The sequence below is a fragment of the Callospermophilus lateralis genome, chromosome 15 (assembly GCF_048772815.1).
Source record: "Callospermophilus lateralis isolate mCalLat2 chromosome 15, mCalLat2.hap1, whole genome shotgun sequence".
Classification (NCBI taxonomy): domain Eukaryota; kingdom Metazoa; phylum Chordata; class Mammalia; order Rodentia; family Sciuridae; genus Callospermophilus; species Callospermophilus lateralis.
The window spans coordinates 20,277,596-20,303,825 of record NC_135319.1 but is presented as its reverse complement, the minus strand read 5'-3'; the positions used below and the strand labels follow the sequence as shown (position 1 = coordinate 20,303,825).

The window sequence follows — 26,230 nt, the reverse complement described above, 5'->3', positions numbered from 1 at the left end:
CTGACTAACCCTATATGTGGTCCCCACCCCACAACCATCCCTCCTGAACCCCACAGTTTGTATCATTTTCTGGGTTCTTTGTGTTGTTTCTATATTTGGAAGGATTTTCAGTCTCATTTCCTGGATTCTTTGTTGCTTTGGCCCAGGAGATGGGGCATATGTCATCCTGCCTTGAGATTCCTCTGAACATAGCTGGCAAGGAAATGAGAAAGGATCCTAATTAGGGGGCAATAACCCCCCGGAAAAACTCAGACCCTTTACAGTAGACTGTGTCCTTCCCACATGCTCTGTGTATTTGTCAGATGTTTATAGAGCCTTCATTAAAAGAGAGCTGTCTTAGATAAGAGATTGGGAGTGCTGCATTGAGAGCCAGATAAGAACAAGTGGAGGACTGCCTGGGGAGGGCAGGGGAGAGCCTCGTGCTGGCCCCCGGGGCACTCTGCAAAGCCTTCAGCAGGACGATGCGGGCTGTCTCCTCCAGGGCTCCTCCTTGCACCCGCTAACACACCTCAGCAGGCAGCCCTGCAGTCTCCTCTACAGGGCCCAAGATGTACCCTGGGGCATTGTGGGTGGCCCTGCCCACACTGTCCCTGCTGGCCTTCTCCCTGCAGGGGAAGCCGTTACAGAGCTGGGCAAGGGTGTCTGCGCAGGGAAACACCCGCAACTTTCTGGAAGATCCTGGAGGAGGGCGGCAGGAGGGCCCTTTTGATCTGAAGGTGTTCCTGGAGAACATGAAGGTGGATTTCTTACGCAGCCTCAACCTGAGTGGGGTCCCCTCCCAGGATAAAACCAGACTGGAGCCGCCACAGTACATGATCGACCTGTACAACAGGTACACCGCCGACAAGTCTTCCACCCCAGCCTCCAACATCGTGCGGAGCTTCAGCGTGGAAGGTAGAGTCAGCTTGCTCCCATCTGCCCTGGGGTGGGACTCACCGGCCCACAGTGTGGACCCATTCTGCCCAGTGGGGTGGCCACTGGCCACATATAGCTCTTCAAGTGTGCTTTGAAATGGATGACAGTGATATAAAATGGAAACTTAGTTCTATAGTTTCACCAGCAGTGTTTCCAGGGCTCAATGGTTGTATGTGGCTAATGGCTTTCCTGTGGGGCAGTGCAAATCATAGGGCCTTCCGTCATCACAGAAGGTTCTAGTGGACAGCTCTGCTCTGGCGGATTCTCCTTCCCTGGGCCACATGCCACCTGTAATACGGTAGGTGCTCAGGGATACTATCTTCCTTCCCCTCCCTATCCCTCCCTCTACCCTTCCCTCTTCCTGTCTCTCCCTTCTGGATTTCTTTTTCTCTTCTAATCTGCCCCCACCCCAACCTTTCTGTTCCTTTCCTACTTAGAAACAGACAACTTATTTAGCCCTTAATTGCTATATTTTAAAACTTCGGTGGAATTCGTAATTCTCTCATAAAAGGGCTTTTAAAAACCCAGACAGAATCTTTTGACAGAGAAGTGTGAGAAGAGAATCTCATTATCTTCTAAATATAAATTTCCCTGACTAAGAAGGCTAGAAGATGAACATTGACTTAAAGCCTAAGTCTGCTAACTCATTCAACATCCCAGGATTAGGGGAAATGAATTTCTGAACAGGGAAGCCAAAGCTCACATGGCTGAACTTGTCCAGGTCAGGGCCACAGTAAAGGTTAAGCAGCTGGTTTCTGGCCTAGGCCCTGCAGCCTGTATAGTGCTGGCTTGTTTATCTGCTGCTTCTTTTTCTAAAGGGCTTCGAGCACTGAGTCTGAGACCTGCAAATGCCCAAGAGGCCCAGCTCAGTGCCACAGACAGGCCAGGCCAGAACTGCCCAGTCTGCAGAGCATGTGCCTGTGTAAAAACAGTATAATTTGAAACATGATCACTCAGTGCTATTGGATTTTCTTTTTACTCCAAAGCATAAGAAAAATCTGAATTTTATGTGAACTTCCTGATTTTAAAACCATGGCTTCATTTTAGTTTTTGTTTGTGTTTTTTGAAGTTGAAATTTGCAGGTCACCAGGTCTACAGGACACAACTGTGACCTCCACCTTATGGGGGTAATGGGCTTCTTTGCTTTGGGCCTAACCCACCATATTCCACAGACCAGGGAGTCGAGCACATGAAACTCTGTCAGTGATCCCCTCACACACCCATACTCACAACAGAGTGCATGACCTGGGAAGCAATCCACTTTTATCTCTTCCGTATGTTACGACTTAGGGAAGGCAGGAATTTGTTTGCTGGGTGTCTGATCCTGGCCCCACATTCATTGTCTAGTCATGCCACATTTAGATCACATTAGGTTGTGAATGCCTGGTTCACACTGTTCAATGTGCCATGGCAGCTCAGCACATCCCACAGGGGCTGAAATGGAGTAGCTATGCTAGGTGAAGAGACCAGCGAGAGCTGAAGGAAAGAAGACTCTGTGATATGTTGCATGCAGGAAGTGTGTATGAGTTGGTAAAAGGGGAGGGACATAGAAGAACTCATTAGGTATCTGCTGTGAGCCAGGGACTGTGTCTGAGTTTCATATGTCACCTTAACAAAGCCTCACACCATTGGGAGGGAAGGCTTGATGAACCCCATTCTACAGAAGGGAAAACTGAGGCTCAGGGAGATTCAAAACTTTCCCAGGTAAGCATAGAGGGTTGGTATTTCATTTCATCAGATATCAACACCTGCCTGCAGTGTTTTTACAGCACAGGTCTTCACACATGTTGGAACATACAGTTGTCCTCCCTTATCTGCAGTGCAGAAAATTCCAGAAATGATTTATAAGTTCCAAATAGTTTGTATTATAGTATATTGTTCTAGTTGTTATATTTTAACTTTAATATTAACCATGGTTGTTAATTTCTTACCTTGTCTAAGTTATGAATTACACACACACACACACACACACACACACACACAATTGTATACTATTCCATACTTTCAGATATCTATTGATTCATTGTATATCTTGGAAAATATCCCTGGAGAATAAGGGGGGATGACTATAGAAGATATTCTAAAAGTGCAACTTTTTTTCTCCTTTGTGTGTTTGGGGGGTTAGCCATGGGACAGTGTAATGGCCAAGTGTTAACTTAGAAGAAATGGGAAATAGAGGTAATTATGTTACTAAAAGGCAAGCTCCATTTCTGACCGGACATACCTGCTTGGCTAATATTTGTCTTTCCTCTAATAAACACTGTCCATTTCGCTTTGTCCAATTCCAAATAATTTCTACACTGCTTGGATGCTGATATTTCTTACCTTGTCTTAATTTAATTAGACCTTCACCAAGCCCAACCAGATCTAATGTGGAAAAGGCATTTTTGTATTTTTTTTTGTTATGTTAAGATAAATGACAAATAATAATTTAAAAAAAGATACTCACTTGTGCACTTTAGCAATTAAATGTCTTGAATCCTAGTCTGTATATCTGTAAAAGTGGAATAATAATCAGATCTTCCCTAGGTAAGGTGATAGGATTAAAGTAAGGTACAATATGTCAAGTTCCTAGCATATTGCTAGGTATGTAGTAAGTACTCAATAAATAGTAGAGACTATTGACCTAACTGGAGGCATCTGCCTCTGCTTTTTCTTGGAAGATCCTAAATGAGTGTTTAAAAAACACTCTTCTACTAAGGACCGAAGTGAAACAGAATAGGGATAATAGAGACAAAATCTGTCTTCCTAGATGTCCAAGTGGTGAGATTTGATTTGGTGTCATGAGAACAGACACTGCAGACAGACATCTACCCTGGTGTGTTTGCATTTCAGATGTTGTCTCTACAACTGCCACAGAGGACTTGCCATTCCAGAAACACATTCTTCTCTTCAACATCTCCATCCCCAGGCATGAGCAAATCACCAGAGCTGAGCTCCGTCTGTACGTCTCCTGTCAAAATCATGTGGACTCATCTCATGGGCTAGAAGGAAACATGGTCATCTATGATGTGCTGGATGGAGAAGATGCCTCAGGGACCAAGACCTTCCTGGTGTCCCAGGACATTCAGGATGAGGGCTGGGAGACCTTGGAAGTGTCCAGTGCTGTGAAGCGATGGGTCAGGGCAGATTCCACAAAGAGCAAAAATAAGCTCGAGGTAACTGTGGAAAGCCACAGGAAGGGCTGTGATACGTTGGACATCAGTGTCCCTCCAGGTTCCAAAAACCTTCCCTTTTTTGTCGTCTTCTCCAATGACCGCAGCAACGGGACCAAGGAGACCAGGCTGGAGCTTAGGGAGATGATTGGCCATGAGCAGGAGAGCATCCTTAGGAAGACACCTAAGAAAAACTACAGGGAGGCAGGTGAGAACCAGGAGGATGAGGAGGACGAGGAGGACGTGGATGGCCACATGGTCACGGGTTTGTCTTTAGCCAGACGGAAGAGGAGCATAGGGGCCAGCAGCCACTGTCAGAAGACCTCGTTAAGGGTGAACTTTGAAGACATTGGCTGGGACAGCTGGATCATCGCACCCAAGGAGTATGATGCCTATGAGTGTAAAGGTGGCTGCTTCTTCCCCCTGGCCGATGATGTGACACCGACAAAGCATGCCATTGTGCAAACCCTGGTGCATCTCAAGTTCCCCACAAAGGTGGGCAAGGCCTGCTGTGTGCCCACTAAACTGAGTCCCATCTCCATCCTCTACAAGGATGACATGGGGGTGCCCACCCTCAAGTACCACTACGAGGGGATGAGTGTGGCAGAGTGTGGGTGCAGGTAGTGGTTGCCCTCCGGACTAGGGGAGGCAGGGTGGGAATAGGGATTCTGAGAAGAGCTCCTGTGTCCCCTGGTATGACAGGGAATAAGTTGATCTGCATGCTACCTGGAGAAAGAAATGGAGCCTGCTGTCCTTCTCACTCCCCATGCAAAGTATGCACCACTGGCTCCCACTGGTGGGAAGGGTGACAGCTGGACAGTCTGGACGGCTGCTGGGATGGAAGGGAAATGATGACAGGGGAACATAAGAAAATACGGAGCAGAAATCTGAGCAGAAACTAGTGAGAGGAGTATAGGCAGGTGACAAGCAAACATTTATAGAAATTACAGAGGTCAAGGAGGATGGGGCTTATTCCAACAAACTTTGGGAGAGAAGAGAAAAGGAACAAGCTTCGACCAGTCATTTTGTGTCATTTCCCACACCCAAATGAGTTGGGCGTTATGACTTCTGATTTACAGATGTAGAACCAAAACCTAGGCAGGTGAGTTAGTCCTGATCAATGGAGGGATTCCAACCCCAGTTTGGGTGACAGCACAGCCTGGGACCTTCCCATTCAGGTTAGCATGTCACTCTGTACTGAAAGTGCAATTAGACATTGTGAAGCTGGAGTATTGAGGACAAGCCGAGCTGAGCTCCAGTGGGTACTTACCAGCATGACTGGGCTGCTCTTTCTATCTGGTACACAACCTTTCTGTGTGATGCCTGTGTTCATTCTGTGGCTAAATGCTTTATAATACCACCCTTGAGTCACTGAGAAACCACACCCAAACCAACTGCAGAATAGAGAAAGACAGTTTAAGACAGTAGCACCTCTGACATGCATCGAGGCTACTTTGACTCTCTGGTGCAGAGCTCATACAATCACTCTGTGACAGTCTGGGAGGGACAGCCGATGGTCTCAGCCTCTGCAGTTTCCTACTGAGCAGAAGGCAGCCATGAGTGTCCCCTGCCAAATGATTCCACAGAGGATAGGAGTAGAATTTGAATTTGTTGAAATTAAATATGCTTTTGGTTTGGTATATAAAACGTCCCTATTTTTAAATCCTTGGTGACATGCACTCAAGTGATAAGACGTCCAGCTTTCCTGGGTGAGGACTCCCTAGCCTCTGAAGACATCTGGTACTTATTGGCTGCCACCGGCTCTGTTCTTGCCAGCTTTCTTGAGTAATGTGTGTTCTGCCTCCACTGGCTCCAGAGTAGGCTAGAGTCTCCATTTCCTATGAGTTTCATCCTCTGCTCTGACTCTCCTTGCTGTATATAGACCTGGATGACATGAGGAAGAATTTGAGTCACAAAGATCCCAACCCATGGCCTGTTGACCCCTGGCCAGAGCAGGGCCTGAAGGAGCCTTAGAAAGACCTGGGCACCCCCATTGACTGCAACTCCCTCGTATTTAAAAAAAATAAAAGAAATGATTTGTGTTAAATGTTTACATGGAGTCAATGAATGACTTTAACACAAAAATACTAGGCAACATTATTGTTTGATTGCTGGAGTTGGAGAAAATAGGAATTCGTGGTATGTGCTAGACAGTGTGGTATGGCAATGCTGTTTACAGTTGGGTGACGATTTCTTCAGGTCCTGGTGCTGTGTTTCTGTGCCTGAGTGTAAGTTTCACTTGGAAATAAAGTCAAGTGCCTGATCTGTGACCTTTTCTGAATGTGACACAGGATCCTCCAGCTCCACGCTCCCCCTGGCCTTGCTATGTGTCATCAGTTTCCCCAGGTGGGGGTTGGAGAGGAGGACCATGGAGCTGCCACAGAGATGGTAGACCAAGAGTGGCTGTGTCTGTCCATTGGAGTGAGTGGGTGTGTTTAGACATGGGCCTTTGTGTACATGTGAAGGTGTGAGCTACTGTCTGTGTAGAAGTTCTCAAGCGCATGCTGATAGTTGCCTCGCCTTCCTTCATGTTCCCATATATCAAAGTAGGATGAACATGGCTCTAAGAAACATGAATAATCTCACTTCATCTCCACCCAGTGTCCAAAGGCCTATGTAACTCCTCCAATATCTGTCGACCACACCCCTGCTCATATGCCCAGCTCCAGCCAAACTCCACCCAAAACCCTCTCCTGTTCTCTGCCCTACACTGTCCTGCCCTTCCCCTCACTACCAGAAAAACAACCCAAGTCCCAGTGTCTGTGAGTGAGGCCCCAGCTCCAGTGTCATCCACCCTGGCCCCCAGTGAGGCTCCAGGTCCACCTTCCTGACTCTTAGTAGGGCTACAGGGCTTCTGTTACACAGTTGCAACAGGCCTACCCTGGGGAGCTGCTAACCTCCTATCCTGTGCCACTTGTTACCTTGACTCTTCTGGAGAGGAAGCCATGAGTCTCACCTAGGTCATTCCTACAGGGCCAATGTGCCTATAGCTCAGGACAGACTGATATGGTCAGATGTGCAAAAACACAGAATGCGATGATTAAACTAAGATGTGTTCTCTGGCTTCCATTTCTCTGGGTCATTCTTTGCATAGGATTCTTCAAAGATTGTTCACACACAGAACACAATGGAGCTTCATCATCTTCTAGATACTTATGTGGCCCAAAAGCCCCCTGCCTACTGACCTCCACGTTCAAGCTTTTTCCTTTTGTTATAACAGGGTGGAAATCTTGTCACTGAAATTCAGCTTGAGAGGCCATGCCCACAATCTTTGGGCTGCACTTCTGCTGCCCAAGCCTTCCTCAAGATCAAGATCAAGTTCCTATTAACAGCAATAATCAAAGCTAGAGCATAATGAGACAAACTAGACAGAACCTGTCATTTCATAGGTCAATGCTGCCTTCCCCTGGGTACTCTCTGCCCCAGACTCCACCCTCCTTAGGCTTTGTCTTCCATGGGCGATGCCTTTCTTGGCCCACTGTGCAAGATCTCATGGGCATCCAGACACTTATAGGGCACCACTCATTGCAGAAGAAGTTTTGTTAACAGGGACACTAAACACTGTGGTTTTATCATTCCAAGAAGCTTATCAGATTTGAAAGAGGGGCAAAATCCCTGTTCATTATCAGCTTGCAAACGTCTTCTTTCTAAGGCTGGCTTTACTTCCATGTGGGCCAAGCCAACACATGTGGAAGTGGAAGGCCCTGCCCCACTCAGCTCAGAGGCTCTTTTTCACTTAGTGCGAAGGGTTTGGTTCTATATTCAATTTGTCTAACCAGATCTACTTGTCCTGGACATCAGATTTTTCCTTCATCTGCTGCACATATGACTTGAACACATATGACTTGTGCCTGAGATGGGTCTTCTTGGACTCTGGAAGCTCCCATACCATCATTTGAGCTGGTTCTCATAGCAGCCCCCAAAGAGGTTTTGCTTGCTCCTCTATGGATGAGGTCAGCATGTTGGAGGTAGCAGCTCAGGACATGCAGCAGCAAAGCCTGGGGCCTGTCCACCTCTGTGGGTTTTTTCTCTCCTGGCCAGCCTCTGAAGCAGGCCCAGGTGCAATCTGTAATGGCACAGAGAGTCTCAAGGTTAGGTCCTCGTGGTTGTGTTCTCCTTTTACCCACAAGAGGCCTGAGCTCAGAGGGCTTTGGAATGGATAGGAGCAGAGGTGTGTGGCTTGGGAGCTGCACAGACCTTGGGATGATTTGAATGTTTGGGTCCATCTTGACACTTGTAAGAATTGTTGAAAAAGGGACCCCCATTTTCATTCCTCAGTCAGTCCTGCAAATAATGTTGCTTACTCTGGATACAAGTGTGTGTTTGGCATCTTGGTTTTCCAAGTCCCAGGGGCACCCTGGAGGCTGATTCAGGGAATGATTCAGTCCCCAAGGGACCTGTTTCATTAACACACGATGTTGCCCATCAGAAAGATGCCCCCCAGCCTAGGTCAACATCTGCCTTTCTGCAGCACCATCTGTTTGGTGAACCCTGACATAGGAGCCATCTTGATGGGGGCTGTGGGGAGTCCTCTGCTGTGGCAGACATGACTAGCACACTGACCCACAAGGGGCTGGAGAGATTTTCCAAAAGTTTCTTCCTGGATAAAGTGAGTAAGATGAGGGCAGAAAAGTTGTTCATTGAAGTCACATGTGGTTTCGGGTGTGCTTATCTATCTCTTCTGCTTTTATGAAAAGATAGAGACTGTAGGTAATAAGTTTTTTTTTCTTATAATGTCCATAACCTTGCACTGATGCTCATAATGATTTCTGAGCTATAGAAATCCCACAGTGTGTTTTCTTCTAGCATCAGTCCCCATGCACAACTCTAGGAACTCTTCAGTCAGGTGTGCCGATGGGTGCCACCACACTGTGAAGGAAGAAGCCTCACCCAACCCTGGGCCTGTCAACCTCTGGGCCAGCTGCAGACCCTGGTGTTCATGGTCTGGCCAGACCACCTGTCCTCTTCCCTTGTCCTTCTGAGCACTCAACAACCTGAGAGAACTTTATAATGTGTGAAAGAAGATAGACAAATAAGAATAATCCACTCAGCATAATTACATTTGTATGAATTCTAGAAACCTTCATGATGACAGAAAAGTAAGGAGTAAATTGCCTGGAGATGGGGATGTGGGGTGGATTGGCTAATAGAGCGTGGGGGAAAATGGTGGTGAAAGTAATATACATTATCACATAATTTCATGGGTATATACTCACCAGATTATATCATTCATGTATGGGCAGTTTTTCATATGTTAATTATATATCAATTCAGTTGTGAAAAACAAAATGTACACAATTTAGAATTTACTGGAAAAGTATGTTGTAAGAAACAAACAAGTATATATTCCCTGAATTCAGGAAGCCCTTTTTTGAGGATTTATATACAGAAACAGAAAACAACTGGCCCTTAAAAAATATGTGCATGAGAATATTTCTTGCAATGTCATTAAAGAAGGAAAAACAAATTACTTAAAGTATCTCACTAGGTGTCTTTTCTGTTGCTATAACTGAATGCCACAGACCAGATAATTTATAAAGAACAATTTATTTGGCTTATGGCTCTGGAGATGTGAGGTCCAGAGTACAGCAGCATTTGTTCAGCATCTAGTGAGGCCTTCTGCTGCTACACAGCATGGTGGAGGGCATCGCATGACAAGTGTGCTAGCTCTCATCCCTCTTCCTCTACTCATAAAGCCACCAATGCCATTCCAGCCTACCCCCCTATTTCACCCCCTGCCATGGCCTCATCTAATCTTAATTACCTTCTGAAGGCCCCACTTCCAAATATCACTAACACCTAACTTTGAGGATTAATTTTCAACACATGAATCTCAGGGGCCATACCCAACCCATAGCACCAGGGGAACAGATCAGCACATCATCAAGAACTCTTCTAGAGCCATTAAAATGATGAATTTAATGGATAGACTTCGAGTGGGAGGGATGTTTATGCTGTATGTTTTAAGTGAGTAAAACATAATGCAACTTACTCTCTACACTACCCTGGGCTGGGCAGATTTGGGGGGGTACACCCACAGGTGTGTCTCTCCTTCAGGTGTGTCTCTATCTATGATACAGAGACACGTGAGAACTGAAAGCTATTTAGTGAGTATATGGATGCAGAAATAAGGCTCCTTTTGGGGAAGGCCTTCATAAACCACTTGGTAAACATCCTGAGATAATAATTTCCAGAGAGCAGATTGTGGCTCCCCACTGTGCAGAGAAAGACCCCCCATCTCCAGGATCATGTTCTCAGATGATCAGAAATAAGGCTCCTTTTGGTTATTACTGGTTAGTAAAGAAATTTGAATCAGAAGAAAGTCTTTGGGAAGAGATCATTTACACATTTTTGTGAAAATGAGTACCTTTCACTCTTTTGATTTTAAAAAAGTAAACACAAAAAGGCAAAATAAAGTAAAGACAAAGTTCAACTTAAAATGACTAAAAAATATACTGCTTGTGTGTTGTGGGGTCAGAGAGGCAGAGGCGAACTAAGGAAAGGGTAAGAAATGTCTAGAATCTAGGTAGGCAGTATTAAAATAACTAAATCAGAGGTCCTTAGACCTGGTGGCTCTAATGCCCTGTGCTTCCTACATGAACAAATTAAGACCTAACTCAGTCCCATTTCCTATACACGGCTAATTTAAAAGAAAATAAAATTAAAGCTCCACCAATCACAGTGGCCAACTGATCTTCAGGTTTATTGTCTTGAACTACCCACTGGGATACTCCAAAGACAAGAGCTCAAACTTTAACCAATCAAATAATTTCCTTTTTCTGTTTGGGCATTCACCCTATAAAAGCCCTCCCTGGGGCTCCTTTGGGTTGAAGCTGTCCAATTAGTGTATTGTTGTCTGTTCAAATAAATAAACTTAAAAATTTTATTATGCCAAAGTTTATCTTTTAACAATAAGTATATGGATATTTGCTTTACCACTTGCAAACTTTCACCAGGAAAGCTCCTACTCTGGAGACTTGCCCAGAACATTACACCCAGGGTGGGCTAAGGAGGCTGGCTGCCTTCTGCTTACAGCTCCCCTCACTTGCAGGCCAGGCACCTCAGGCTCCTGGAGAGTTTCCAGAACTCTGGGAACAAAGCATGCCCTCTAACCTGCTGCGGGCTGTACCCCAGGTGGAAGCACTGCTGGTCTTCCCAGCCTCTGCCCAACTCAGGCACCCCAGAGACTTGTAACAAACTTTGATTCTTTTTCTCACCTCCTCCTGAGGCTCTGGGCCACTCACACAAATCAAGGCCCAGCCACAGTTCCAGGCATTCTATCCGGAGAGCTTGTCTCTGTACTACATGTTCCCCCAAAAAGAGACTTATTTCTGTATCCCTAGGCTTTTCTGCCCAGAGCTTGGCCCAGCCTCCAGCAATGACAGAGCAATGCCCTTGGAGGAGTTCTGGGCCATGTGCTCCAAGGTAGGGTTTCCTAGGTGGAGTCGGAGTAGAAGGTCTAGCTTTCCCTATAGGACCTGAGGAAATGAATAAAATGCATTTATGGGGCAATGTCTATGGTATCACACCTCTGGCCTTATTCTTCCAGCAAATCAGGCTCATTTCCATGGATTGCAAATGGTGAAGAGATGTGACCATATGTTGTTTGGGCATTAAACAAATCCTAATGAGCTAAAAATATGTTTGTTTTAGCTAATTGACCTCTTTGGCCTTCATAAACCACTTGGTAAACATCCTGAGATAATAATTTCCAGAGAGCAGATTGTGGCTCCCCACTGTGCAGAGAAAGACCCCCGTCCCCAGGACCATGTTCTCAGGCTGCCTGCTGAGGTGCACATGGGATCCTATCTACTCCCCACTCAGCCCAAGAAGTGTGGCCTGGAGAAAGCTGAGGGGACCCAGGAAGGGCAGAGCCACAGGCGACTCTTCCAACTGCTGCTCCCAGGCTACACCACTGAAGTCTGAACCATGGTCATCTTTAAATGAGAGAAATGCTTCTTGCCCAGAGGGATGCCTTGTCAAAGCAGGGGTTCTAGGTTTTGCTATCTGTTACTGGCAAGTCATTTTCAAGCAAGACTCGTGTTATTTTTAGGAGAAGATCTAGGAGCAGGGAGCCCAAGAAATGCAGCTGGGACTGGTTCCCAGGGGTGCTCCATGCAGGTGGGTAGAATGATCTGGATTCTGTGTGAGGTCCGGCACCACAGAGACCCAAGTCCTCCAATAACTCTGTTCTTCCTGTCGTTGGCAGGCTGTGGCTGAGCCCTGAACTAATTAACGGGGGTCTCCTTCAACCAGGAGAATAATGCTTATTTGATCTCAGGGCTAACTTCATCTGATCTGGAATCACTGGTCCTATGAAGCCCAGAAGGTGGGTGGGCTGCCATACTCCATGCTGATGTCCAGAGATGTCATTCCTCTCATTGGAAAGCTGTGGGAGGACATACCTGGTTGCCAGAGGCATTAGGAAGAGGTAGGAATAAAGTTCAAGACTTGAGGCTGGTGGTATACTCAGACTTAACCTCTGCACTAGCTGAGCCAACCTTGGCCTCATTGGCTTCTATTTGCTACCCCCCGACCCCTGGCCCTGCATCCCCATGAAATGTTAGACTTAATTAGCTACTGAACTCTCTGGCCTGTTTCTCTGGCTATAAAATTGGGATAATATCTAATTTAGCAGGTTTACCAATAATCGGTAGCTTTTTATTTGCTGGTTACTGCAAAATACTTCATACAGAAGCACTTATGTGCTCTATTATCATAAATAAGATACTTTCCTAAGTTCTCCGAATAGACTGCAAAGAGATCTACCCAATTCCAGAGTCCTGGGTCACCCAGAGCAGTGGGAGAATGATATTTATTTGTAGGTTCATAACTTCCTTTGCAAGGCTCTGGGGGAAAATGTTGGTTCGTAAAACACACAGTACAGTGCCTGGCATGTACAAGGAACTCAAAATAAACAGCAGTTATTTGTGTTATTCTATGCAGGGATTGCTCAGCAAGATGAGATACAGTGTTCCTTCCGGGTCAAACCACCCCAGCAGCTTTTCTCCAGTCCCTGGGGGCGATGCGCTTGAATTAGACAGGATTAAAGGCTTACTGGAGCTGGAAGCCTCACCCCAGCTCCCAAGTTGAGCCCCAGACCTTCTGTCTGCCTACTGAGAAGGACGAAGGAGGAAGGCAGAAGCACAGAGCAGAGCTTTGGTCTTGCACAATCAAAGGGTTCAGGAGTCCTAAGTAACCAGGACTAGGCCTCCTGGGGATCCCCACCATGAGAGAATGGCTCTTGGTCCTGTCCATGCTGTTCTATGGACTGGCTGGCCCCACGCTCCTGTTCCAGCCAAGCCTCGTGCTGGATATGGCCAAGATCCTCTTGGATAACTACTGCTTCCCAGAGAACTTGATGGGGATGCAGGCAGCCATCGAGCAGGCCATGAAGAGTGATGAGATTCTGAGCATCTCAGACCCTCAGACGCTGGCCCATGTGCTGACAGTTGGTATGCAGAGCTCCTTGAATGACCCGCGTCTGATCATCTCCTATGAGCCCAGCATTCCAGAGGCTCCCCAGCAAGCCCCAGCTCTCACCAACCTCACACTAGAGGAACTACTTTCTGGGTTGCAGACAAACATCCACTATGAGATCCTGGAAGGCAATGTGGGCTACCTGCAGGTGAATGACATCCCGGGCCAGGAAGTGCTGAGCAAGCTTGGGGGATTCTTGGTGGAACACATGTGGAGTAAGCTTATGGGCACCTCTGCGTTGGTGCTGGATCTCCGACACTGCACTGGGGGCCACATCTCTGGTATCCCCTATATCATCTCCTACCTGAATCCTGGGAACACTGTCTTGCATGTGGATACCATCTATGACCGCCCCTCCAATACTACCACAGAGATCTGGACCCTGCCAGAGGTTCTAGGAGAGAGGTACAGTGCAGACAAAGATGTGGTGGTCCTCACCAGTGGACGCACTGGGGGTGTCGCTGAGGACATCGCGTACATCCTCAAGCAGATGCGCAGGGCCATCGTGGTGGGTGAGCGGACTGAGGGGGGTGCCCTGGACCTCCAGAAGCTGAGGGTTGGCCAGTCCAATTTCTTCCTCACTGTACCCGTGTCCAGGTCCCTGGGACCCCTGGGTGGAGGCAGCCAAACGTGGGAAGGCAGTGGAGTGCTGCCCTGTGTGGGAACACCAGCTGAGCAAGCCTTGGAGAAAGCCCTGTCCATCCTCACCCTGCGCCGTGCCCTGCCTGGTATTGTCCGCCATCTGCAAGAGGCCCTGCAGGACTACTATACCTTGGTGGACCGTGTGCCAGCCCTGCTGCACCACCTGGCCAGCATGGACTACTCTGCAGTGGTCTCAGAAGAGGATCTGGTCACTAAGCTCAATGCCGGCCTGCAGGCTGTGTCTGAGGACCCCAGGCTCGTGGTGCGGGCTGTTGGGCCCAAAGAAACCTCTTCTGGGCCTGAGACTGAAGTTGATGATACCCTAGTTGCAGCCCCTGAGGTGCCTGAGTTGCCCCAGGATGATGCTGCCCGGCAAGCTGTGGTGAACTCTGTATTTCAGGTGTCAGTGCTGCCAGGTAACGTGGGTTACATGCGCTTTGATGGATTTCCAGATGCCTCTGTGCTGGGGGCACTAGCCCCCTATGTGCTACGCCAAGTGTGGGAACCCCTGCAGGACACAGAGCACCTCATCATGGACTTGCGCCATAATCCTGGGGGACCATCCTCTGCGGTGCCTCTTCTGCTGTCCTACTTCCAGGGGCCAGAGGAAGGCTCTATGCGCCTCTTCACCACCTATGACCGCAGGACCAATGTCACACAGGAGCACTTCAGCAGCAGCGAGCTGCTGGGCCCGCGCTATGGAAACCAGCGCGGGGTGTACTTGCTCACCAGCCACCGTACTGCCACTGCAGCTGAGGAGTTCGCCTTCCTCATGCAGTCCCTGGGCTGGGCCACTCTGGTGGGCGAGATCACTGCGGGCAGCCTGCTGCACACCTGCACTGTGCCACTGCTGGATACGCCTGAAGGAGGTCTGGTGCTTACTGTGCCAGTGCTAACTTTCATTGACAACCATGGTGAGGGCTGGCTGGGTGGCGGAGTGGTGCCAGATGCCATCGTATTGGCTGAGGAGGCCCTGGACAGAGCCCAGGAAGTGCTGGAGTTCCATCGCAGCTTGGGAGCCTTGGTGGAGGGCACGGGGCACCTGCTGGAGGCCCATTATGCACGGCCAGAGGTTGTGGAGCAGATGGTGTCTCTGCTGCGAGCCAAGCTGGCTCATGGGGCCTACCGCACGGCTGTGGACTTGGAATCGCTGGCCTCGCAGCTCACTGCTGACCTGCAGGAAGTGTCTGAGGACCACCGCCTGCTGGTGTTCCACAGTCCTGGTGAGCTGGTGGCTGAGGAGGTGCCCTTGCCACCCCCTGTTGTCCCCTCTCCAGAGGAGATCTCCTACCTCATCGAGGCCCTGTTCAAGTCAGAGGTGCTACCTGGCCGGCTGGGCTACCTACGATTCGATGCCATGGCTGAGCTGGAGACAGTAAGGGCCATCGGGCCCCAGCTGGTTAGGCTGGTGTGGCAGCCCGTGGTAGACACAGCTGCGCTAGTTATTGACCTGCGCTACAACACTGGCAGCTACTCCTCGGCTCTGCCACTGCTGTGCTCCTACTTCTTTGAGGCAGAGCCCCACCAGCACCTCTACTCCATCTTTGATAGGGCCACCTCAAAGGTCATGGAGATGTGGACGGTGTCCCAGGTTACCGGGCAGCGTTACGACCCCCACAAGGACCTCTACATCCTGATGAGCCACACCAGTGGGTCTGCGGCAGAGGCCTTTGCTCACACCATGCAGGACCTGCAGCGGGCCACAGTCATTGGGGAGCCCACAGCTGGAGGGGCACTCTCAGTGGGCATCTACCAGGTGGGCAGCAGCCCCTTATATGCCTCCATGCCCACCCAGATGGCCCTGAGTGCCACCACTGGTGAGGCCTGGGACCTGGCTGGTGTGGAACCTGACATCATTGTGCCGGCAAGCGAGGCCCTCTCCACAGCCCAGGATATAGTGGCTCTGCGTGCCAAGGTGCCCACAGTGCTGCAGACAGCTGGGAAGCTTGTAGCTGATAACTACGCCTCCCCTGAGCTGGGGGCCAAGATGGCTGCCAAGCTGAGTGGTCTCCAGAGTCGCTATGCAAGGGTGACCTCAGAAGGGTCCCTAGCTGAGATGCTAGGGGCTGATCTGCAGCTGCTTTCTGGGGACCCACACCTGAAGACAGCCCATATCCCTGAGGATGCAAAGGACCGCATTCCTGGAATTGTACCTATGCAGGTGAGATACAAGAGAGATTTGGCCCAATCCAATCCTGGAAGTGAGCTCACCAGTAGTCTCCAAGTGCAAGGCTTTGTGTGCAGTGCAAGGCAATTTTTTTTCTGGGCTTGTTTTCATGGTTAAATTTTCAGTCATGTCTCCCCCCCCCCCCCGCCACCCCACTCCATCATTCCATCCAACTTCTAAGCTCAGAAATCCCAAAACCCTTCTATAGAACATTACTACTCCTCACCAGAACCCTGTTTTTGAAATCCCCTGGGATAGAAGAAGGAGATATTTGCAGGGGTTCTCATTATGAGTGTTGGGGAAAGAGGTCCCCAAGCTCTGATTTCTCCTCTGGAAACGTGGAAGTTTGTTAATCCCTACCCACTGCCTGTTTCTGGGCTTTGCAATTTGCGTGAATGAGTTGGGGTAGAGCTGGAGAAGTGGGGGTAGGGACACGGAAGGAGACAATGGCCCCAGCCTCACAGAAGCCTCAGAGCTAAAACACGGAGCCTGGACACAGGCCATGGAGGGTCCAGGAGTGCCAGACACAGCCCATAAGTCCCCCTGCATTAGAAGCCTACTGCTCACTTCTTCCCTTCCCACAGTGCAATGTGCAGCCTCCTGAAGGAGCAGTGCTGGGTGGATACGCAACCTGATCTAAGGGCCTGCTGGATGGAAAACTCAGAGCAAGACCCCGTGATTGAAATATTTAAAAGCCAGCACTGAGGCTTTGGGAGAACATGAAAACAGGTGGAGGGAGTGTGGTTGCTGGGTCCAGTGACCAAGGTGGCCACGCGATTCACCAAGTGCCCCACCACTAGCTGAGCACTGCATCAAAGGGCAGCACTTATAACATCTCTCTTCACTGTTTTCTTACTGAGGTTTTGCTGCTTGGTCACTATGAGCAGGCAGGACATTTGCTTTAGATCTCTTGGAAGGAAGGCCTAAAGTTAGGATGTGGGTGCAGGCAGCTTATTTGGGAGGTGGTCACTGGGCAGGAGTGAGAGAGCAGGGAGCGATATGGGGCAGGAGGAGAGCAGATAGCTGGGCTCATTGTTTAGACTGCTGCTGCTGAGGACAGCAGGGACCCTGAGAAGTACAGGATCCCTCCTTAGGTGGAAAGGACCTAGCAGCTCCTGTTCCTCCATTTGCTGAGAATACCCTGGGAACATCAACTGTTGTACACTGGGGCAGGGAAGGCTTGTACCACTTGGAGAAGGCCTGACACAGTGCAGAAAGACATGAGGGTATGCAGGAAGGGCAGGTATAACTAGAATCAGAGAGGGACCAAGGGGAGGGCAGGTCTAGAGACCAGGGTCCCCATCCACACAGATCTCCCTGCTGGCTCCATGCCCTCATCATGCCTCATTGAGTGCTACCTTCCAGCAGCCTTGGAGAGAGAAGGAGAGAAGTACAGCCATGTTGGGGGATCCTGGGATGGGCTTTCAGAACTACAAATTTCTAAATTGCCTACTTGTTGTTTTCCAGCATAGCCAGGGTTTACAGTTTGGAGTTAGATGTGGATTCAGAGTGTGGCTTCATCTCTTACTCGCTATGTAACCTTGAGCAATTTACTTAATCTCTCCGTGATTCGGTTTTTTTATGGGAAAGATGACAGTAATGGTGTAACCTGTAAGGAATGGCTATAAGGGTGATGATAAAGCTGCAGAATGCTTAGCCCAAGGCCAGGCCCCTGGGAAAGGTAACAGTGTCTCCCCTCCCTGCCAGAGTGGAGGAGAGGAAGATGAGCCCAGGGACACTGAGAAGTGTTGGGGGAGACTATGCCTGGACCTTCAGCTCTGGACACCAGGGAGTGGGGTTGGCAGACATGAGTATTCTCTGGAAGGAGGCTGCCAATCAGTTAATCAATTGATTCATTTATATGAGTTCACATCCTGGGCCTGAGTTCACCAACCTCCCAGATGTGCCACAGCGATTCCCTAGTACCTGCTAACTCCTTCAGGAATGTTTGTTCCCTTCCTATCCCCTTAATATTTCTCATGACATAAAGGGAACCTGTAGCACCCATTTTCTGGGGCTCTACCATGTGCTGCTCTCCTGACACTGACAGGACTTCTGACTCTTCCAGATCCCTTCTCCAGAAGTCTTTGCAGACTTGATCAAGTTTTCTTTCCACACTAATGTGCTGGAGGACAACATTGGCTACCTGAGGTTTGACATGTTCGGGGACTGTGAGCTGCTCACCCAGGTCTCTGAGCTGCTGGTGGAACACATCTGGAAAAAGATCGTGCACACAGATGCCATGATTATCGACATGAGGTCAGTGGCTCAAGAACCAGTGGTCTGGCCAGACAGTAGCCAGAAGACACCAGAGCTATGGGCTGTAGCAAGGAAGAAAAAGACCCTATGATGCAAAAAAGAGAAGACAGGGACCAGGCCACCTTGCAACTGGGCCTCTTGCCAACCAGCCCTGGGGTCCTGCTTTAATTGCATGGTGGGGCCCCAGCACTGGTAAATTCTTTTAAGCTCCTCCAGTAATCCCAATGTGTATTTCAGGTTAAGAATTACCCCAGACTTTTTGCCTGGTTATAAGAATCCAATAGGGGTGGGAAGAGCAGGGGACATTAAACATATTGATTCCTGGGCCCTACTCTAGACTTCCCCATAGTAGCTCCGGGATGCAGGCATAATTGGTATATTTAACAAGCATTTAAGGTAGTTCTGATGATTAGTCCTATTAGGGACAGCTGAATCCTATACCTGTGATTGTGCTTCAGAACATACAAAATCAACCCTGGTCATGAGAATCAGAAAGCCAGTGATGCAGAGAGAATTTGTAAATGAACGTTATCATTGCAAAAAAGAATTCTTTGCATCAGAAAATGGTTGTTGGAAGGATGTCTTCAGCTAGCCTTCTCCCTTCTGCATAGCAAAAACATACCTTACATGCAGTGAGTTCCCATCACAGAATAGAAGCCGGGAAGCAGAAAAGTCCTCAGGCAATGGCTAGGACCAGGCTTCCTTGACTCCCGAGTCCATTGGTAGATATGCCCTGGACACTCTCCATGGGCCTCGGAGGAGCAGCCTGCTCCCATCTGACAGGGACACTTCCTATTCTCCCAGACCCCTGATAGAAGGGGCAGGATTAGCAGACAGGGAGCTTCTAGACCAGCTACTGGTTGCTAGCTGGCAACACTCACATGGCTCTTAGTTACCACTAGGTGGCACTGAATCCCAGCGAAGCTGGTTCTTCCTTGAAGGTAAATCATTTCCCAACACCATGCATTTGTGCATGCCCAGCACCGGGATTTGGGGTTCTGGGGTTCCTCTGACCCTTTTATTCCTCAAATCCTTTAGTGAACAATGGAACCACCTTTAGTGTTAAATCTTTTTCTGATTAAATGAGTCATCAACAATTTTAAAGAGGAGGAAGTCTCAGCCTGTAGGTAGAACTGACTTAAAAACCCTTTGGTCCCTGAGGTTTGGAAGTTCAGATGCTGGGGTCATGGGCCATGAACAAAGCTAGGCCATCCTAAGCCATTGACCAGAAAAGGTTTCTGACATATCACCAGACTCCCAGATGGGAAGGTAGGGGAACAGTAAGGTCATACAGTGGGACAAATTCAAATGCCCTTAGATGGACTCAGGTGCCCTCATTCCTGATGTAATTCCACAACCCTGAGTATACTGCAACACTAAGAGCCATGTTAGGACACCTGAGATATCTGGGGGTTTTTGTAAAATTATCATAGAATGCAAAGGAGGATAATGATGTTTTTCAAAATATGCTCCATTGGTAGGCACTGTGGGTATAGGGGAGCAGTCCCTGGTCAATACCTGGAGGAAACTTGCTGACAAATTTCTAACTGCAGGACATATCAGAGCCTTTAATGAATTAATATGTGATTAGAAGGAGAGGGCATGGTATTCAGTATTTTCTGAATGTATTTGACACAGAGTCTCTTGATCTGTGTAAGAGACTGGTACTCTTGGAAATGCTCTGGGTAATACCTACCCATGGAACTCTGAAGGACCAAGGCTGCTTGGGATTAGAACCCTCCATAGGACTAAGGTTCCAGGCCCTAGAGGAGCCTGAGGACCTACCTGTGAGATCCATTTCCCTTCCCTCAGGTTCAACATTGGTGGCCCCACCTCCTCCATTGCTGCCCTGTGCTCCTACTTCTTTGATGAAGGCCCTCCAGTTCTGCTTGACAAGATCTACAGCAGGCCCAATGACTCTGTCAGTGAACTCTGGACCCACACTCGTCTTGCAGGTGCGTGAAGACTTCCCCTTCCTGTTCTCATTCTAGAAGCTTCTGGAAAATCAGGGAAGGACCACTTGACATTAGGTAAAACTCACAGTAACTGGAAGAACATAAAGCTGCTGTCCTGATTTCATGCACTTGAATCTCAGCAAAACATATACTGTCTTCTCTAGAGGAGAAAATGGGGTCAACTAGATGGAAAATCTTGTCAGAGTTCACTCCGTTAAAAGTGAAAGAGCCAAAATGAGAATGTTCAGTCAATCCCTGAGCATTATAGAACAATAATTCTCAAAGGCCCCTTCCTGAGTAGACAGCTTCCTCCCTCTCCCCTACCTAGCATTCAGAACTAGGAAACTGTTCTCCCATCTCACAGAGGACATTGGAGGCGAATGGGGCTATGTCTATGACCAGAAAAGCAGCCTACCATTTTCTTCCTGCACTTCCTTATTATACATGCATTTCTCCATAGCTTCTGGAATATATATCTAATAATATTTCAAGTTGTAAATAAATATCAGAACCAGATAAATTCTAAATTCAAACAGACATTCAAGACCAGGAGTTAAAACAGACTCAGATCTGAAGATCGTAAGATCCTAGAACTTCAAAGTCCATTAGGAGAGCCAAGAGCTGAACACTTTAAATGTGGCTCATCACCCGATTTAGAAGACCTATTGGGGTGGCTGGGGGGTTGGAGGATGAAAGAAAGTGAAAAACTCCATTAATACATTTGATTGCATTTGAAATGAACATGTTATGGATATATTAGATAAAACAAAACATAATTTAAATTGACTTTATCTAATTTCTTTTTTTCTTATTTACCAGGGCAACTAGAAAACTTAAAATAACATCAGTAGCTTGTATTCTGAGTTGTGTTACCTATCTATCGGACGGCATTGTCCTGGAAGGGTATCCTTGTTCATCCACAAATTTGGCTCTTCTCAGAGCCAAATTTGACCTGACAAAAAAGAAGTCAGGTCAGCTTCAGGGGGAGAAAGCATCAGGTCCTCAGGAGGTTAAGGCTTTCCCATCATCAGCTGCCTGGGGGGTTCACAGGCACTTACATACTTGTGATTGGGTACACACACTCTTGTCTCCATTTTACAGATGTAGAACTGAGGCTCAGAGAGGTTAGTGGCTTGCTTGGAGACACAGGGCACAGGACTAGATCCTAGGACTCCTCCCTGCTGGCTCAGGGAGTACAAAAAAAGGCAGGTGCCCAACAGCCTGACTTGAGTCCCCATCCTGAAGGGCTTTCTGTCTTCCAGGTGAACGCTACGGCTCCAAAAAAAATGTGATCATCCTGACCAGTGGTTTAACAGCTGGTGCTGCGGAGGAATTTACCTACATAATGAAGAGGCTGGGCCGGGCCCTGGTCATTGGGGAGGTGACCAGTGGGGGTTGCCAGCCACCACAGACCTACCACGTGGACGACACCCACCTCTACATCACCATCCCCACAGCCCGCTCTGTGGGAGCTGCAGATGGCAGCTCCTGGGAGGGTGTAGGCGTGACACCCCATGTGTTGGTGCCAGCAGACCTGGCCCTAACCAGAGCCAAGGAGAGGCTCCAGCACATTCTGAAAGGGTGAGGTGGAGCCGGGGTCTGTGGGAGGGCCCCATGGGCAGAGCTCTGGATGGGCAAGAACTCTGGGTCTGCCTGAGGCTCCAGGGGCAGCTCAGAGACCTGCTGAGTTCTGGTTAGTCTTAGAGTTGGAGGAACCTTTAGGGCTCATCCATCTGACCTCCTCATCACTGCACCAATCCTCTCTGCTTAGATTCTGCCCCCAACCCCCCGCGCTGCCACCCATGGAAAGCTCACCCCCTTTACAGGCAAGTCCAGATCCATTCTCTCACCCAGCTTCCCAATCCCTGTACCTTGGTCTTCATGCTGTCACCAAGAGCAGCCTCACCAGTAGAATACATGAATCACAGATGAAAGATATTCACATTTCCTGGTAGCCACATTTTTAGAAAGTAAAAAGAAACGGATGATTAATCGTAACTGTATTCTAATACTGCAGGTTCTCTTCCCTGTACAGTGGTTTATATCATGATAAGCGAAATGTGAGTCGAAAATATTGCAAGTTAAAATGCATTTAATGTCCAGATAAACCTATTATAAAGACAAAAACCATAAGTGGAACCGTAGTAAGTCAGAGACCATCTACATATTTTACTTAACCCACTATATCCAGGGTGGTATGGATTTACCACATAATTAATACAGAAATGATACTGGATATGATGCTTTTGTACAAGGTCTTTGAAATGTGGTAGGTAGTGTGAACTTATAGGACATCTCCAGGTTTCTAGTGCTCAGCTTGTGACTCCCTTGTGGGATGACACAAGCCATAAGCTTAGGAGCCTGGCTCCTGCTGCACACTGTCTTTGCTAGAGTAAGTGAGGCCATGGCCAGTGTCTTATTGTAGGGGTTCTTCTTCCTGCCGAGGAGGGTGTAAGCCACCTGAGAAATAAAAATCTAGAATAATTAGTTAAGAACAAAAAACATGGAGTCAGAAATATATTTCCAAAGCCCCCGATAGGTTTAGTCCACAGGGGTACTGGAACTAGACAAAGGAAAGATGGCTCCGGTGGTTTATTTAAGGGGTACATCAAAGGCTGGGATAAGGTTTCAAGGGTGGAGTCTTGCTTCTTGATGTCTTGCAGTCAGCAGGTTGATTGGCATCTTGGCAGGTCACACCCATCTCAGGTGTGGGATAGGAATTCACAATGTCCCTGGGTAACTGACCAGAGGAAATGTCACTGGGCATTCCCAGACACCAGAAGTTTCTATCCACTAGGCTTCGATGCATGATGACCCACACACAACCCATGGATGGCTCGTGACATTAGAGCACCTCCCACACTGCTCAGTGGTCATTTCTGCTATGTAGCCCTCAGACTCAGGCAATGTCCGACTCAGTCTTAGTCTCTGATGCCTGGCAGCCAGCAGGGCATCTGGCAGAAGTGTCGGATAAACAAGGATTACACATGAATGTCAGGATGCACAGAGAGCAAGATTACATTGCCCTCTACATGCATCCCTCAGACACTTAGACCCAGTGAGCCCAGGGAGGGATGTAGGAAGCTCAGGGGTGACCTGGGAAGATGATGCCGTTGGTGGTGGCTTAGGAGCTAGCTATACAACCCTGCCCTACTGATGTGAGGAGGGACTCAGAAGTGAGAACTCTGCAAGGCCCTGCCCACAGTTCTGGTGGAGGTGAAGCCGAGAGTGGTGAGGAAAGTTCCAGCCCCCAGTCAATGCTTTGGGAGCTCAGGGCCCCATGACTGCTCAGCGAGGGTAATGCACAGGTATCCTCTGGCCTTGGCATCAGGGTCAGGTCAGACTCCAGCAGCGCAGGCTCTTCTAGACCAACAAACCTCCCCCTAGACAATTTCTCCCAGTGCACCAGGCACAACCCTGCTTCCCTAACCCTTCCAGAGACCCCCAAGGGATATGGAATCTGGGCAAACCACCAAGCCAAGCCCCTCACTAATACTTCAGGGATTTCAATAGGGCAACTATAAAACTCACCCTCTTTATACTCTGCCCATTCTAAGACAAGATTTCATTGCAGTTCCTTGTTCTACATTCAGATAAGATTAAGTGTAACAGTTGATTCTTAGTAGTAACGTGTATAATATGATCTCAGTTTCTTCCTCACCAAACCTATGACTCTCCAGGTGAATGTGTGACTGCTCTACAGTATTCATGTACATAAATTCTAGGGCTTCTCTCTCCTTCCTCCCCTTTCTGTTTTTCATATGTATAAGTGGCTCTCTGAAAATTAACTTAATTTCAGCAATGGCTCCTTCTAGGTGGCAGAATTTGGGATGGTAATTTTGCCTATCTTCTTAACACTTTGCACCATTTCTTGAATCCTCATAATGAGCACATGTCATTATTTTCAGATGCAGCAGTCATTATTCCAAAGACATTAAAATTAATGGTGAAACTGAGCCCCTGCGTGTAACATAGTGATCTCTAGTGGTGGTTACACGTATTCTTTTTGTCGATTTCCCTTTTGCATTGCTGGATTTTTTTGATTCACACTGCTGGACGTATGGATAGTTGACTGGGTTTAAAAAGTGATGTCAAATGCTGTAGGGTTGGCAGAAGGCAAAGATCTCACAGATCTCAGTGGGGGGGGGGGGCATGGAGCAGCTCTTCTCTGGGAATGTTCTCTCTTAGAGCTTCACACAGTATGGATGATCATCATCATCCAGCACCCAGGAGGCAGCTGAGATGCAGGCAATTTGCACAGTATTTGCACCCCGTTCAATGTTCAGAGACTTGCTTCCCATTTGAGCCTGTGGGAAATAGACTTATTGAAAAGCAATGAAGTGGTTAGGAACCCAGGTCAGCCTGCCTGGCTGGGAAGACCAGCATAGCTATTTTTCTAACTGTGTGATTTCAGGCATCTTATTTCACCTTTCTGGGCCTTAGTTTCCTCATATGTTCAATGGGATATATAATACTATATTTGAGGCTGTGAAAATTAAATGAGTTAATCCAGTATTCAACTGATGTTAGCTATTATTATTTCCTGCAAAGCTGAACAGTCTGGAAGCCAATTTTTCCAGCTTCCCCCATGGTAGAGTATGGGCATGAAGTTCTACCTTGGTCAGTCAGAGACTCCTGTGCAAGATGTTTATTCTGGAGCAAGTGATGGGGGAATCTGGGCAGCTGGAGACCCATGGGCAAGTGCTCTTGGTCAGGAGTTAGCCATGCTTGTACCAGCAAGAAAAAGGTGACCTTGACCTTCAAGTGATTGCTGGAAATTTGACCTAACCCCCTAGCCCCTTGCTGGATAACAAATGTGGGGGGCAACACAGCCATGTTCTGTCCTTAGCAAGGACAGCAGCAACATCCTCAATAGGCAGCTCCTGGTTGTGACTTCAACTGTGACCCTAGCTGATAGTTCATTTTCCCTGCTACCACAGACGGGGATAGTCCAGGATCTTTACAGAAATCCCTTTCAGCTTCCATCACCTAAAGACTTTGTTTTGTTCCAATAGCACAATCTAGAGCAGCTGGATAAATGATGGGACCTGAACCAACAACTGCCTGGCCACAAAGATCCCACTGTTGCTACCTAACATCATGAATAGGAGGCCTTGGGCCTGCTCTGCAAGGGGAATTGAGGTAGAGAGAAGCTAAAAGTGTTCTGCAGAACAAAGTAAAAGGTCAGCCTTCCTGCACACAAACCTTCTCACGTTGTTTCCTCCTTGCCAGAAAAGACTAGGGAAAAAAGAAGAAAATCCCATCAAATGTCTCTGCTGCTGGCTGACTCAACTGATCAATAGCTGCCCAGGAGTCTGCCATCCCCTATCCCTTGTCAAGAGTCCTGGCTTGATGCCTAACCCCCACCTCCCAGCTCCTGCCCAATCTCAAGGCAACCAGGGGCTGGTTCTTACAGGAAAATATTGTTCTGTGATGCAAATCCTCCTGGAGGTCAGATTTATGTGTCTCTGGCAGATCTTGTGAAAATGTAGGTCAGTCAAGATGCAGCAGGATTAGCCGGAGCAGTTCCCTTGGCCTGGCATCCAGGGGTGCTGGAGTAGCCCCCAAGAGTCCATTTGGCCCTGCTGTGTATGACTAATGGATTATAAAGGCCTTCAGGGGATTCAAAGCTAACTTTATGGGGCAAGATAGGCCTT

At 48.1% G+C, this 26,230-nt stretch overlaps 2 protein-coding genes across 2 annotated transcripts; both read left to right on the top strand.

The window, feature by feature from the left end:
* Nucleotides 1–548: 548 nt before the first annotated feature.
* Nucleotides 549–4,694, top strand: Gdf2 (growth differentiation factor 2). Its single transcript, XM_076835214.1, has 2 exons — nt 549–894; nt 3,751–4,694. Exons 1-2 carry the CDS (start codon nt 549–551, stop codon nt 4,692–4,694), a joined length of 1,290 nt encoding a protein of 429 aa, XP_076691329.1.
* An 8,605-nt stretch (nt 4,695–13,299) lies between these two features.
* Nucleotides 13,300–22,158, top strand: Rbp3 (retinol binding protein 3). Its single transcript, XM_076835069.1, has 4 exons — nt 13,300–16,353; nt 18,428–18,618; nt 20,431–20,573; nt 21,836–22,158. Exons 1-4 carry the CDS (start codon nt 13,300–13,302, stop codon nt 22,156–22,158), a joined length of 3,711 nt encoding a protein of 1,236 aa, XP_076691184.1.
* The last annotated feature ends 4,072 nt before the right edge of the window (nt 22,159–26,230 follow it).